The sequence below is a fragment of the Phodopus roborovskii genome, unplaced genomic scaffold, assembly GCF_943737965.1.
Source record: "Phodopus roborovskii unplaced genomic scaffold, PHOROB, whole genome shotgun sequence".
In the NCBI taxonomy this organism is placed as follows: Eukaryota; Metazoa; Chordata; class Mammalia; order Rodentia; family Cricetidae; genus Phodopus; species Phodopus roborovskii.
The window spans coordinates 25,953,241-25,969,569 of NW_026126517.1; the positions used below are offsets into that span (position 1 = coordinate 25,953,241).

General features: G+C 46.9%; 1 protein-coding gene across 2 annotated transcripts in view; it reads right to left on the reverse strand.

The window, feature by feature from the left end:
- Positions 1-16,329, reverse strand: part of Zbtb16 (zinc finger and BTB domain containing 16) — a 172,954-nt gene that overhangs the window by 54,640 nt on the left and 101,985 nt on the right. For both annotated transcript variants that reach the window (XM_051197368.1, XM_051197369.1), the window contains exon 4: positions 2,445-2,531. In XM_051197368.1, the coding sequence (XP_051053325.1) occupies positions 2,445-2,531 (87 nt within the window). The remainder of the gene's footprint in view (positions 1-2,444; positions 2,532-16,329) is intronic.

A 16,329-nucleotide genomic window follows, 5' to 3' on the forward strand; every position in this document is an offset into this window, starting at 1 on the left:
ATGCAACATATACTTTCAAAGTATACAGTTTAATGAATTTTAATTTACTGTATAATCATCACCACAGTCGATTCTAGAACATGTTGGTCTCCCCCCAAAGAAACTTTGCATCCCTCAGCTGTCAACTTCTACTTATCCCCAGTACCTGCAGCCTCTGACATCTACAAATGTACTCCAAGTTCTATGCAAATTTGCCCATTCTGAACATTACATATGAATGGAGGCCATAACACACATGGACTTTTCTGTTTGGCTTCTTTCAATGAATATTTTTTTTAAGGTTTAGCTATGCTATATCACGTATCAATACTTCAATCCTTTTTGCAACCAACCCCTATTCATTGACTGTGTATACCTAGTATTTTGCTTGTCTGTGTATTGATTGACGCTGGGTTACTTCCACTTGACTGACATTGTGGATACTTACATTCAAGTTCCTGTATGGACACAGATTTTCAACTCTCTTGGTAGACAGGAAGAAGTAAAACTGCCATGTCATCTGGTGATTCTATGTTTAAATGTCCTAAAAGCTTCCAGGTGGTTCTCCAAAGTGGCTCTGCCTGCCTCTACCTTCCCACAGGTAACATTTGAGGATTTTGGTTTCCCCGAAATCTCAACAGCACTTGCCACTATCTCTCTTTTTGGAGAGTCACATGCTGGTGGGTGGGTGGTATCTCCCTGTGGTTTTATCTGCATCTCTTGCAGCTAATAGCATGGAGCATCTTTTTATATGCACTTTGGCTATGTCTATCTTTGGAGTTATGTGCCATTTCCTTTATTTATTTTCTACTTTGGCTATTTATATTGCATTTTCATCTTGTAAGAGCTCTTTATATTTTCTAGCTGTAAGTTTAACATGTGATCTCCAAATATTCTCCCTCTCCTTGTGACAGTTAATAGTCAATGTCAACATGACTAGATTTGCAATCACCTGGGAGACACATTTCTGGCCATGTCTGAGAAGGTGTATCCAAAGAGGTTTACCTGAGGAGGGACATGACAGACTTGTAACCTCAAACGGTAAGCCAAAAATCAACCCTTCTATCCTTAAGCTACTTGTCACTGATAAAATGAAATAACTAACTAACATGCCCCTCAGAAGAACTCTTTGAAAATACAAAATAAAGCCCAAATTCTAGGGTTGAGAGACCTGCCTTATTTCCACATTCATCGACCACTTTGCTCTCTGCCCTGCCCTCTGTTCTTCTGAACTTATGGGGCCCACCTGACCTCAAGACCTTTGGGGCATCTGAGTGGCTCTTCCTTCACTTCAGGCATCTGCTTGGATATCACCTTCTCAAAGAAGCCTTCGTCCATGGCCATGTTATCTGAGAACCTGCTTTTCTTCCTCCCATTTTCTCCTGCTCATCTGCTTTAATTTTTCCTGGCTGCACCCACTTTAACTTGACATTGTCCCAGCAACAACCTCAGTGCCATGAGAGTCAGAATTGTCTGTCTCAGACTCAATTGTATCCTAAATGCCCCCAGCAGCCTGGGTGCATTGCAGGGACACAATAAACATGTGTTAAATTGTATCAGTCAACCTTCTATTCATTAACTATGTACTATGAGCCACTCTGTGAAGAACTTCAGGTAAAATATTTTTATTTAATCCCTACAAAACACTGTTTGACTGATTCATACTGTCATTTGTTCCACTTTCCTAATTGACGGGGTCACCTATGAAAAGAGGTTAAGTAATTCACCCATTTAAAAACTGCACCAGTCAGTATGAAAGCCGGGCAGTCCAACCTCTCAACTGTCACACTTATCTCTGCTCCTGACTTCAGCAAGCTCCTGCCCTCTTTTAGGACTCCTTTTCTTCATTTGTGACTTAAGAGTAGTTTACAGGGTTCCTGACAGACTAGCCAAGAGGGATCATGGAAAGGAAGCAAAGAGAATGGTGCCTTCACATTTTGAGCAACCCACCCATGTGAATCCTGGCCACAAAGGCAACAGGGCTGTCAATCATAGTCATGAGATGATGTTGATGCTGGTGCTGTGCAATCTGCACTGTGGAATCCAACAGAGCTCTATCTTTGTCAGTTAATACTGTGAGAAGGTGGATGTGTTAGAGATGATGACTCAACCTATTACAGAAGGGAGGATCAGACAGTGTGGCTACACCAGCGTTTCTGAATTTCACCAGAGTGTGAAGAGGTTTCTGACCAATAGCTAGGGGGAATGGACTCCCCAGGGCCTCAGCAAGAGCACACAAGACACCTGGAGAAGATGGAGGCTCAGTGGCTTGTTATGGACAGAATCTTGGCCCAACTCAGTTCTGTATCTGTAACCCTTGCTCAGCCCCATGGACAGGAGTCAACACAAGCCCATTCCCATCCATAATGATACCATGTTGTCAGGATGAGAATGTCCCCCAATCCCTGGACCTCCTTTGGACTATAATACCAGGTAGTCTGGGGAATGGAGTCAGGGACACTCACCGGTATGGGTCTGTCTGTGTGTCTCCAGAGCATCCTCCTTTGAGAACTGGGCACCACACTGATCACACACAAAGGCTTTGGCACCCGCTGAAAGAAATAAATGGCTAACATTAGAACCAGAGTCCTTAGGGAGGGAAGTGTCCTGGGTACTAGGGAAGTGGTCCGGATACAAGATTCTGACTCGCAGATAATCCATAACCTCAGTAGCTAGCCCAGATCTGCCTTGGACAGGTGACCCCCTCACCCTAGTCTCTTGGAAGAGAAGAAATAAAATCAGCATGACTAAGACAGAGCCTAGGTAAGATGTCTCATGAAGATGAAAGGCCAACTCTGCTGGGTGGATTGATAAGAGCAAAAGATACCAACAAGGGGGGGGGGACATCTGTTGCCTTGTGTTTCATAGGAAAGTACACACCACTTATATCTTTACACCCTCTGACTCAGTATATGCAAAATTAATCATGGGTGACCTCCCACCTGCCCCTTGCATGGGGCCACTTAACACCCCTGCAGAATTTCCCAGTACTTTGAGGATTGTGTTCAAACTTCTTCCTAGGATGCACACAGCTCTGGGTGACATACTGTCTCTCGTGTTTCATTTTCCGCACCTCCCTCCCCTCTAGCCAGAGTAGGCTGTGGTGGCTCCCTGAAAGGGCTGCCTTCCTCCTCATCACTGCCCATCCTTCTACAGCTCCTCTCTCTGCATCCCTTAGGCCCTCAATCCCTAGTCATCACTGAGGCCTCTGCTCTGATATCCATGTCTTCATGGCTGGGCAAGGTGTCATCTTTCTCTGGCCACAACATCCTGCTAGCCTGACTCCTCTGGGGAACCACTGTCATCCTGTCTACAGTGTTATCCACCTGACTCATGGTGAGAGCCTATGACAACCCAAACTCCATCAGTATTCTTAGAGCCAGCATGAGCCGTACTCAAAGCTCAAAACAACATGTCAATGTGAAACAGCATCTCATCACTGGCTCAGTAGTCTTCTGCATCTCATCTAAGGGTCACAAGTCTCAAGTCTTGGAGTTTTTTCTTCAAAATGTCTTCACTATGGACATCTCTGTTGTGTAGGGAAAATTCTCACTTATCCTGACATGTTTGGTATCATGCCTAGACCACTGGAAGACTCGGGGTTGGATTTAGATAGTCTGATCCTCCCTTGAAGGCTGTGTAAGTCCTTATACTTGTTTATGTAAGAGATTTGTAAACTGTGCAGGTTCTTAATTCCTTCATTTAATATAAACTGGCCCAGGGAGCCAAGCAACTCCATAGTCAGACTGTCCCTCAGCACCTTGTGTAGGCATTGCCCGGCTCCTCATATATGTCTGTCCTAGTCTCGCTTCTGTTGATTCCATGCCATTTCATGTTCAAGACCATGCACCAAGGGAACACCCTCCAGCCCTCACTGCTCTGCCCCTTCCAACCTGCCCTGTACCATTCATTGTGTCTGAGCTCTTCCTTGTTGTGTGTCTGGGGGTCTCAGCTGTACCTTACAGCCTTGTAAATGCCAGACAATTCTTTGCACACTTATAGACCCTGCTGCTATTTTCAATCCACCTAGGATTTCCCATGGATTTACAATATATTGGGCAGGATGCTAAATGCTGAATATGCATTACTTCATCAAGTCCTAACAGTAACATTTGGAGTATACACCCCCTACTACCCTCCATTTAACAGATGGGTAACCACCAGCTCAGAGAGGTTAAGGATGTGCCAGCTGTCACACAGAACAGAGGGTAGACACAGATGCAAATCTCAACAGTCTGACTCCACAACTCTTAATCCTCCTTACTTTCAGATTTTCCAGGATCCCATCTGCAAGGGTGCCTTATTGATAACTTGGCAAGCTCCCCTCTCCATTCTAACCACTCATCCAGTTACCCATTTCATTACAGGGCTTCATGTCAGGTTGCATTTAGAAAAAAATAATTCTAGTACTTGTTTAAAAAAAAATCTGAGGATAGGCATGGTTGTGTACATCTGTAATCCCAGCACCCAAGAAAATGAAACAGGATCACAAGTTCAAGACCAGCCTAGGCTACATGGTGGGTTCCAGGTCAGCCTGGGCTACAAAGACCATGTCAAACAAAACTGTTTGAAAATCTGTGCCTCAAGAAATATAGATCAAATTACAGAGACTTAAACACCAAAGAACAGTTTTTGTCAATGAAGAGAATAAGGACTGCAGAGTGTGATGACCCCTGTCTCATTGATACCTGTACCCCCATTGACAAACAGGCTATGTATACCCTAGTATGTGTTCAGCACAGGAGTGAATGTGAGGGAAAGCACTCCAGGACAGATATGAAATTGCTTTTCCTGAAGAGACTTCAAAATAATTAGAGTCATCTGCCTCAGGTGACTGTGGCTGGGTTTCATCTGGAGGCAGGAGGAAGCCTATGACAACCTCTGGGTGTCCCTGAAAGCCACAGGGTATCCTTAGGCCAAGCACCTGGCCCATGGCTTACAGAGCTTTGAAAATCAAGCCAAGAAAAACTCTACAGGGATGGTGGCAAAGCTGTGTCTGTGTGTTTGGAGGTAACATCTAGGACCACTTTCATCCATGTTCAGGGGAAAGGATACACAGGAAATGCTTCAAAAATCAGAGCGGGTCAGGATGGGGGAGCTGGGCTGGTGCAGTCCCAGCTCCCTCACAATGAGCAACTTCCCCTTGGCCTGAATCATTAACCACCAATGATTTTCGGTGGATTTGCGAGGGATCTGATTCTCTTTGGTTCTATCTGTTCTCACAACTCCCCAAAGAAGACTGGGAGGGGCAAGTATCTCATGGGCATGGCCACTGCTTTGGAGCCCTGTAATCACAATCCAGTTAGGAACCCAATAGCGCTGTGAGCTTCAAAGGGACCTGATGTGGAGAGGTTCTTAGAAACAGCCATCAATGGGGCTGTGAGTGGCATTTCACTTTCATGGCAGACGAGCGGGGAAAGGGAGGGAGGAAATGAAGGGCAATGTGCACCATCACCCAGGGTTCAGAAGAAGATAAAAACAAGACTAGCACAGGACATCTACTAAAAGACTGCTTCCTCAATTCCAGCTTGACCACATCTGGTGGCCTTCAATGTCACCTTCATTCCACACTGGCTGAAGTCATGAAATTAAGCTCAGCATCTGAAAAGTCCCTGTCCCCAAAGGCCTCTGGGTCAGCCTCCATGGTCCACTTGGATACCACAGATGATGGCTCCCGCTGCTGGCTCCCATTCACAAAGCCCCAGTATTCCTTCTACACCTGCCTAGAGACACTCAGGTCCTGAGATTCTGCAGGGGGAGGAACTAAGAGCAAATCAGACACCAGATGAAATCCCCTTTCCCAAGAAGGCTGTACATTAAATTGTCTCTGGAATGGCTGGCTCAGAGGCAGAAATATTTGGCAGCCCTGAAATTAAAAGTGATAAATTTCCTCACCAAGCTTTGATCGATAATAGAGGCCTCATCTGTTAATCAATGAGACAGTCGCTGGCTGTTTACTGTGCATATGTTGTTCACTGCCGCCTTCGGTATGATGTCAGGTTTGCATTCAAAGCAACTCAAATGTGTATAACCCACACGGCCATTCCTGAAATGCATTACAGTGACATCATCCATCCTTGATACATTTAGAAGCATGGATGGAAAGGTTGGGGGTGGAGTGTCGAAGGTGGCCATGCCATCTGAAAGAGCGTGGGTGTTTATGAGCCAAACAGAGATATTTACCCACACAAAATGTCCTGGGGCTCATCACAGAGCTGTAAAAAAAAAAAAAAAAAAAAAAAAAAACTCCAGGGACACAGCTCCAAAATGGTCATGACGATTATAGCCTTCCCACATGAGGCTGCTTGATGGTTACCCATCAGTAAAAGCAGGTGACAGCAGTGTCCTCATGGAACTTATAATCAAGACACAAATGTGCTTTTTTTTTTTTTTAAACCAACGCAAAACAAGTCAGGTAATAGTGTGTGGTAGAGAGACAGCTGGTGATGGGGATAAAGGGCAGGGCTGCTGTTTTAGGTGTGGGGGGGGCGGTCAGAACAGTAGCCTCAGACGAGTCGGCATCTTGGTGGGGAAAATGGAGGAGAGGAGGCAGGAAGAAGCAGGACCACTGTCATGGAATATCCTCTTGGCAAAGTAGGAACAAAGAGACCAGGGTGGATAGAAACTGGGGTCGGCGAGAGGAGTGGCAGACAGAGTTGAGAAAGGGACCGCTTGAGACAGAGACGTTTAATGGAAGAGGGAGAGAAACAGGAAGGACGGGAAGCTGGCCCCATCCAATCCTTTTCATCATCACAGTGAACCAAGGAGAATTGGGGCCCAGGGCTGAGTCAAACACTCGATGCTGTAGACATCATGCCACATTCAAGTCTTTTCACCTCAATCAACCTACTGCCCCCTGGCTATAAAATGGGATTGGCCATTACCTGTCTAATACTCTCTACATTTTTAAAGTGCATTTTCATTCATTTATGTGGGGTGGGGCATGCTTTCATCATGTGGGTCCCAAGGATACAACTCAGGTCCTCAGGTTTGGTGGCAAGTCCCTTTACCCAGTGTACCATCTCACCGACCTCTGTGTTGCATCTTTGAGGCAGACACCAAAAATTAATAAATACAAAACTCTTTGTTGTCGGGAGATCACTGAAGTTATTAATACCTTCAAAGGAGGTTACATTGTGGTTAAGGGCTTGGGAGCTGGGTCTAACAGAGTAGCCCTGATCTTGGCAGAGGAACTCACTAGCTCTGACACTCAGGAAGCTATCTAACCATGAGTGTGCCATCTCATCTGTAAAATGGGATCCGGAAGAGTAGGTCCCCCAGAGAGTTAACCAGAGACTCAAGTGCATGGCCTCCTGACTGGGTGGAAACAGAGGACCAGTAAACAGTAGCTACCCCATCAGTGCCACCCGGTATTCCTTTAAAACACCGCCTTTGTGCAATTAAAGTATGATTGATTTTACTGAGATTCGATGCACTGTTATTTGAGGGCCATTTATCTTGTATAAAGTGAGTCTCACATTTTGTAAAGACATATTTCAACACACACACACACACACACACACACACACACACACACACACCTACCTACCTTCCTCATCCTCTTGATTTAAAAATGAGTGATTGTCTAGTTGAGGGGAAAAGAAAAATCTGCCATAGGACTAATATGTCAGCATCAACAGCAATTCAGTTACCCGGCTCTTAAATCTTCCAGGAAGGAGCCCCTGGAGCCCCCTGTGATGGGCCTGCTTCTGGGCCCTGCTCTGTCTTCCCCAGCACATTGGAAGCTCTGCGGGAGTAGGCTGGGGTATATAACTGACCTGGGAAGGAGACAGTGGGCATTCAGAGTGCTGCCAAGCTGTTGCCTGGGGGTGGCAGAGTTCCGACTCTACACCGTCTGGGTTCTCTTACAGCCCCTTTGTAGAAACTACAGGACATGCTTTCTCTCTGGGACTCAGGAAGCTCATAGGAAAAGAAGAAAATGGTGCTCCCATTCCTCTTGGCTCACTGTGCACCCCCATAGATGCAAGCCCCTTCTCTTTAGTATACACAGAGCCTCCCATCCCCAGGCAGACTTCCCTCAGGAGTCCAGGATAGACATTCACTGTCTGGCAGTGATTTGTTTTGTGGGACACTCTTACCCCTAAGTTTATCTGAGGGTCAACAAGCCTGATTGTTAGAGACAAACAGACATCCCGGCCCCTCCCATATTCCCAGGGACCCTCACATCCCAGAGCCCAAGGAAGTTCTCAGTACCACGATGAGGTACAGAGAGTCGCCTGAACAGAACCATTTTCCCACTGACTTCCCAGTGCTAACCTGGCTAGGCAGCTGCCATGTGTAGATGGATGCAGAATCAGGTAAAGGTTTGGTGAGAAGATGTAGCTACTACAGTCTGGCTGAGGCTAGAGCTGGTCTAAGGTTTCAGCAAGTGGGGAGGGGGTATCTCACTCCCAACTCTCTGGTTCACAAAACTCAAACCCAAACCAGCCAGAGGCACTAACAAAAACCTAAAAGGTAGATCTAAATGTCAGGGTTCCAATGACAACAGGGCTGAGGCCAGTGGAAGCCATGATACTCCCCACAGTGGCCTCCTCCTCTGGCCTAGTCTTCTTGATAAAAATATAGAACCTCCTCCTTTGTCTTCCTAACCAGAAATGGGGCTGGCAGGGGGGTGGGGGGTGGGGGGAGTCCTAGGCATATAGAAGCTAATAGGAGATACCACACACAATCAGATGCAGAGGGATGTCTCTCTAGGGAAGCAAAGGCAAAAGCCAAAAGAAAAGGAAAAAAATTTAAAGTTCCCTCCCTCTTCAAAGCCTCCCCAACCCCCAAGCTAATAATAAAAAAAAGGAACTGGGGAGGGGGGGCGGGGACACCTAGTGCCTTGCCAGCATCTGATGTTGAGTGGTGTGTGTGTGTCCTTTTTTTTTTTTTTTTAAATTCCCTGCAATTTTAAAATAAACATCTTGAATGTTCTGATGAGATATGCATGCCTGCTTACATAAGGAAGTACAGAGTGTACCAAAACAGCAGACCCAAAAAAAGCATAAGCTGTCAGAACAATGAGTGCAGACTCGGGCATTTTACAACAGGCCACGGTGTACAGTTTTATTTACAGTACCTCTTATCAGACAGAGAACAGCACACTGGCTGCCAGTTCCAAAGGCCAGCACTGTGTGTTCCTTCCCTCAAGGAGCTGTGTGCTCCCTGAGAGAGCTGCCTGTAGCCTCAGGCCCTCCTTGGCTCTCCTCAGCTCTCAGCTTTCTCCTTTATCAACAAAAATGAAAAACTGGGAAGGATCAGTTTCTGGAAGGCACACGGGACAGGAAAAGGGGAACAGGTGGGCAGATGTCACTGGATGGGAGGTCAACAGTCCTGGGGGGGGGGGGATCCAGGATATGGTTCTAAGTTGTTCCAGCTGACCCTGCAGTGGGGGCACTGACCTCACTCACTGTAGAACAGGAGGCAGAGAGGCCAGAGATGCAATGTCCTAAATCAAAGGGAGGGTGCAGAAAGCCACAGGGCTATGGGCATGGGAGTGTCCTGTGAGCTAAGGGTGGCTATGTGTAGGTTCAACTGTTGACTTGGGTAAAGGCTGGTACCTTGTGGATGGCTCAGGGAACACTGCACAAGATGGGTTGGGTTGGGTTGGGTTGGGGGCACCAGCAAGGCATTGCTAGATCTGAGAGAACACCACCCAACTAAGGCATTACAGTAGTTGGGAGAGTAGTATGTGCCCTAATCATATAGTTTCGGTCGCAGGTCCCATAGGAAGAACAACACTTTGTCCTGAGTTCCCACCTGAATCAGAAAGGCTCTGAAAGAACTTCTGCCACAGTTCTGAGCATTACAGTCTGGCTGGGTGGTTCACACCATAATCTCAACACTTTGAAAGTAGAGACAAGGGGATCAGGAGTTAAAGGCTGACTTTCTGCTTGCATGATGCTTAGAAACATAGCCCCCACCACATACACAGTGGAAATTGAATAGCAATGTCACTAAAACACGCATTCTAGAATTAAAGAAACCTAGGTTCAAGTCTCAATTCTACATCCCTAGCCATCATCCTGAATGAGTAAGTTATTTTCTTTGTGATTAAGGGACAGTTAATTTAAATTATACATGTAAAGTCTTTATCCCCACACATGTGTATGGTAGCTACATGATAAATGTTAGCTATCATCAACATCAACATATCTTTCATTACATTCCCCAAAGTTAATATATAAGAGGCATAAAACAAATAAGTGCATGCAAGGAACATAGTATAACATTTAGGATACATATTCCAACCCCAGAAAAGTGAAAAGAAAAAGAAAGAAGAAAAGTCATTTAGTCCAATAATTCTTTATTCCATAGAAGTTAAGGAAAGACAGGTGCCACTTAGCAATGTGCTTCTCAGGGGACCCTAGTATAAAGCAACAGTTACAAGGACAGACAAGGTCTGGGAGGTCAAGAGCAAGGCGCCTCCCCAGTCCATTCCCATCATCATTCTCGCACAATTTTTAACAGCATCATTATCTTCTCTTAGCCACCCAGAAGGTAACACACAAATCCACTGACATTAAATTATGTCAAAGAAAATCCAAGTCTGGTGGTCAATTGATTACAGTCAAACTCTCTCTCTCTCTCTCTCTCTCTCTCTCTCTCTCTCTCTCTCTCTCTCTCTCTCTCTCTCTCTCCATCCTCAAATCTAAGAGTGCTTATCTGGAGGGTCTTGACTATAGCCTCTGGTCCCACTTCCCCTTAGCAACTTCCATGACTGGGCAATCAAAGCACCATAGTGAATAGCACAAGAGCCCACAGATGCCTCCTACTACAAGGGCTGTGAATGGAGAGATTTTCCTCCACACATGGGGACCAAGGCTGATGATCAAGCCTGGGGAAGTCCTACAGTGCTGTGGTGCTAGGTTCTGCTTACTGTTAGTGGTACAGGATGAACTCTGAAGCCTCTCATCTCTCTTTTAAAGGGTACTGTTCACCTTCACACAATAGTTTAAATGAGAAACTGTGAAGAACATGATGCATAGTAAGAGCCCAAGTCATCATCAGTAGGGTGGTTACAGACGAGTTTCATGCCCCCAGGTTGGTGCTTCCCCTTCTATCCCCAACTCCTGAGGGAAAAGCCATTACAAAAAGTGAATGGCCTGGCTAGATGAGACACTACCTGATGCTCTTGGATACATACCCCACTGCTTGAGAAGGAAGGCCGGGCCACACTTACACAGAGCATGGTAAATGACCAGCTCAAGAACAACTAAGATGTTTTCACAAGTAACAAGGAAGAGCACTCAGGGTCTTTGACTGTCACCACCTGAGCTGTGTAACCATAAGTGAGCCTTGCCTATCTCTCTGTAAATGACAGATTTTAAAGTTGGAGGGAGGGAGGGAAGAAGGGAGGAAGGTAGGAGGAGGGAGGGAGGGGGAGAGAGAATAAGGGAAGGGGAGAGAGAATAAGGGAGGGGAAGGGAGGGCGGGAGAAAGAGAGGGAGGGGAACAGAGAATGCTGAATGCATCTGGAAGGTCATACAAAGCAAGCTTCCATGCTTACAAAAGGGAATGAAACGTGACTGCTCACAGCTTGGCACTGGCAAGGGTGGCTCTGGCTGCAGCAAGGGCAGCAGGGACATCTCTCTGGTGGAAATACCCTGTTCTATCAGGTGGCCCGATGGAGCAGAGTTCGGTGCTGGAGCAATCATTAGCCAGGGTCCACAATGCACCAAAAAGGCCACACTGGAGGCTGAGTCCTGAGCCCCAGGGACACTGGACTTTTAGGTGTTCAAAGCGTTTTGGTCTAAGGGAGTTGGCATTGCCATCTGGCTAGGTTTTTTTGTAAAGCCAGGGAAATAACAATGGGAATTTCAATCATTTTATGGGATATAAGAACTCAAATTCTAGATGTCTTCCTTGCTGACCTCACTTTTAGATGTTCAGGTGAGAGGTTCAGAATAGAAAGAGGGATTTCTCCCGACACCAAGCAACCTCAAAACTCTGTCCCTAAGCCTTGGACCTCCTCTTATCTTTAAAGACCACACACCTGACACATCCTCACAAGGCTTGGTCCCAGGCTGCCATCCTAGATGCATTCACATGGACACATGAATACACCTGCACACATGGACCATACTTCCCAGGTTAAGCTTCATCTTCACAAGGCTTCTTGGACAGTAGGAAAAAAACCCAGCAAGCTGTGGTGGTACATGCCTTTAATCCTAGACTTGGAGGTAGAGGTAGTGAAGGATCTCTGTGAATTTGAGGCCAGCATGGTCTACATAGTAAAACCCTGTCTCAGGAGATAGAGAGACAGAGAGGGAAGGGGGGTAAGGAGGGATAAGGGAAGGGGGGTAAGGAGGGGTGTGGTCCTGGGGGGGGAGGGAGAAACCAGAGCTACTACTGCAAAGATGCCATGCTAGGATTAGAGTTACATCTACCCTATAAAGCTTAAAGCTTGTGCCTGCCATTACATGCTCCCATCAGCCCTGACATTCCTACTGAGCTACTGAGTTTGGACTTATTTTCTGGGGACGAGAAGCCTCCCTCCATCAAAAGCATTCTGATTCTTCCTTTAGTCTATTCCTTCTTTTCTCACCAAGGTGAATGCCCTGTCTTCTCAAAATGGATAGATATCTTTGGGATTGCCATATAGGCAGATCTCTTTGGCATCACCATATAGATAGATCTATCTCTCAGCTCCTTGATTTCTAGAATGCCCCATTCTCTCCCTACTCCAGCCACCTCTCCAATGCCACTTACAACTTTGTGATGCATGTGTACATGCATGCGTGCGTGCGTGCGTCCGTGTGTGTGTGTGCACACGCACGCGCGCGCATGCACATGCGCACATACTCATGTTAAATTTCCCTTAAGTAGTAATCATACTTCAACACATGCCAAAACACATCCTTTCTAAGGACTTCAAACACTGTAACAGGTGTGACCACTAGAGCACATATAGATAGAGAAATCATTTCCCAGGGCTCAGCAGGCCAGTTCTGTATTATTCCCTTGAGTGTGAGCTGTACAAAACCCCCCAAAGTTGGGGGTTCTCATCTAGAAATGGCACTTGGGAACCAATCTCTCCCAGGTGTCCAGGCCAGGCTGTCACCTCAGACACTGTCCTCTTGGCATATATGGAAGTGAAATGCCCTGTCACAAGAAACATTAAGTATTCACTCAAAGGAGAGAAATGGACTCTCACGTTAACAAATGACAGCTCTCCAAAGACCTTCAGTGACCAAGAAGGCCTTTTGTTTCACTTCTCCTGGGCATCCTTGGTACATTAAGGCTTTGCTGAAAGCATCCTCCCTCTTGGCTCCCCAACCCCCCACCTTCCTCTGCATATCCTCTGAGAACACTCCGATTTACTCACTCCCCTAATGGGACCCCTTTACCTAGAACATTACAACACACTAAGGTCTCTAAACAGGTAAAATTTAGGCCCAGGAATCCACCCTAAAATCTGGACCTGCCAATCATTTAGAATTAATACCTTCATTCTCTCTCTCTACCCCCTCTCTCCTGGAGGATTCTTCAAACAGATAGAGAAGCAACCAAGCCACCTTATCTGTTGTGATGCCACTTTAGATGACAGCTGAGAAGTCTCTCCATCTGATTGCCTTGCTTCTACTCCCACCACCCCATCTCAGATCCCATGCCCAAGGGCCTGCCATGATCCTGCTCCCTTCCTCCTTCCCCCTCAGTGGCACCTCAAGCCTGGCGGCCTCTCCAGGCCTGCTGTGGCTTTCAGAAAACAGAGCGGACCTATTTTTAGCCCTGCTCAGCCTAATAATACTCCCCAGCACCCATTCAGCTTAATCGCTTTATTGAGGACAAGAAGTGAGCTCTCCAGCCTGGATGCTTCTGATGCTCGGAAGTAGTAAAATGGTCAAACTGGTTAAAAACGACACTCACTGGCTTGCCTTTGGTGTTTCTGATACCCTAATTGTGGTTCCAGCCACGGATCTAAGGAACCTTGTAGGTTGCAGAGTCTGGCTCTCTGACCCCCTGCACCATAATTGAGGTGTTACATTACAATCCCAGCACTGCCAGCTTCAGGCTCAAAATTCAGAAGGCTCAAGGCGCCACACTTCTCAAAACAAAAACATTGCCTGTCACAATGAATGCCCATCTCCCCAACTGGGGGGGAAACATGACTGGCTGTTTCTGGTTCACTCTATACAAAAGGTCCAGGGGGTCCAGGGAGACTATGTCCAGGATGAATCCCATAGCGTTATTAATAAAAGTGCTCCTGACAACTAAAATGACATCGGATTGCTGCTGGAAAACAGAACGGTTTGTTTGGTGTAATTAGAGGACCTGTGAATTTGGTGTGTGCAGAAAATAGACTGTTGGCAGCGCCTCTGCACGCACCTCTGAGACTGTGACTTCCAGAGCATGAGGGTCAGCATTTGCAAGTGGGCAAGCGGTACCACGTGAACTTCAAGCCAGAGAAGTCGTAGGCTGGAAAGCTCCGACACAAGTAATAGGCATGGCATCATCCGTAAAATGGACACAGCAACATCCACTCCAAACAGGTCTTATGCAAGTCTGAAGAGCTCCTTGCCCTCTTTCCTTCTTTATTTGTTGTTGTTGTGGTTAAGACACAGTCTCGTTGCTAGGTAGTCCTGGCAAGCTTGATACTCATTATGCAGTCTAGGCCAGCCTCAAACTCATGGTAATCCTCCTGTCTCAACGTCTAAGTGCTGGGATTATAAGCATGTGCCACTTTGCCTGGGCCCCACCCCCACCCCTGTTTCTTCTTAGGCAAAGTACCTGACTGCTCCTCCTTAAGATCCCTGCTTTTTAAAAAGCAGAGGCAGAAATGCCTCATTAACTTTCCTAGCTAATTTTACAATTTAACCAAACACCACATTGCTGCCTCCATTCAGCTCTGACTGTGACAAACTTATAATTGTGGAGATGGTAGGAACGATTCAGTCTAGGCTGGAGACTGAAGGCAGGGGCTAGAAAACGACACCAGGAGATGGTTCACTTAAAAACTAAAATAAAACCCAGCTCTCCAGAAGCCCCCTGGAGCAGAATTCAAGGCTGGGCAGGGCTGAGAAGTGAAGGAAGAAAGCCAGGTCAGCCATGTGGTGTCAGGAAGACGGAGTGCCTGAGTGACAATGACTCTTCCTGTCACCTTGCAGGGCAGGGGCTATATTGGGAAGCCAAGTTACATGCTGTCCTCCTAGGGGTATGATCCAATGCTGATGGGTGGCAGGCCAGAGGCCAGGCAGGGCCACCCAGAGGACACCATCAGCTGATCAGCTTGGCCATGCCCTGGGGCTCCTTCCAAACCATACTCAAGGTCCAGTTGGCACCTACTGAGCCCAAGCCCTGAAGGAAGCAGCCCCCACTCAGAACTCCTGATTATGATTTGGGGTAGAGGTGGGGTTCAGTGGAAAGATACTGTGGCAGAGAAAGAGACACCATCAATAAGCCTACTGTATAGAATCTTCCAGGCATTGTTAAAAGCCTAGTTGGTACTACTCTTTTAGACTCACACCTTGCCCACCCATATCGGACAGACCTCCAGACAGACAGACAGAGACTATGAATCTCCCTTATCACCTGGATCAGGTCCTGTCCGCCATGCCTGTGGAAGACACTGCCCTGGGACTCACGGTGTTCCTCATTCAGCTTTCTTACTCCAGGGGCAACCCTCAAGCTTCCACCCGCTCCCCTGCATCCTCCATTCTCCAACATGTGACTCCAGACCCCAAACTTCAATCAAGACCGAGCTAGCTCACAGCAGGGCTCTACCAGACATACTGGGCTGTTTCCATGGGAAGACTCAAGCTGGGAGACAGTAATCACCCAGGACAACAGCTTGTCCCCCAAGTCTCACCTCCAGGCTTTTGTCTGTCCTGGGCTCTTTTAAGGAAAGCAAATGAGGACGATGCCAGTGAATCAGAAGTTTCAGGGCATTCTCTCTTTACCTGGAGTTACCTTGTTACTGGAATGATGGTGGCCTTGCATAATTACACCAGCAGAACTCGGTGCCAATGAGCTCTAGGTGCTCAATTAGCTTCTAATAGCCAGCGAGAGAGCTGCGAGGTTTAATCCGCCTACCCCAGAAGGCTTTTTATCCCAACCACCTAATGAAAAGTTTAGAACTTGGGAATTTTTTTTTCCTTTTTCTCTGGCAAGTGAAAGAATTCTGTTCCAAATGGGCTTGGCTGGGGGAGGGGGAGGAGTGTGCCAACTAGTGGGGGCCAGATTAAGGGGGCTGAGTCTAGAAGAGGCATGTATGCCACACTAAATCCCAGCAGCCTTATGGTCCTGCCTTCAACCCCAAGGAGCCGGCCCACTCTCACTGGTGCACACAAAGGGGCATTTGCCCTGTGATCCAAGGAGAGGGGTCGAGGTTTGGGGCGATGGTCAGCT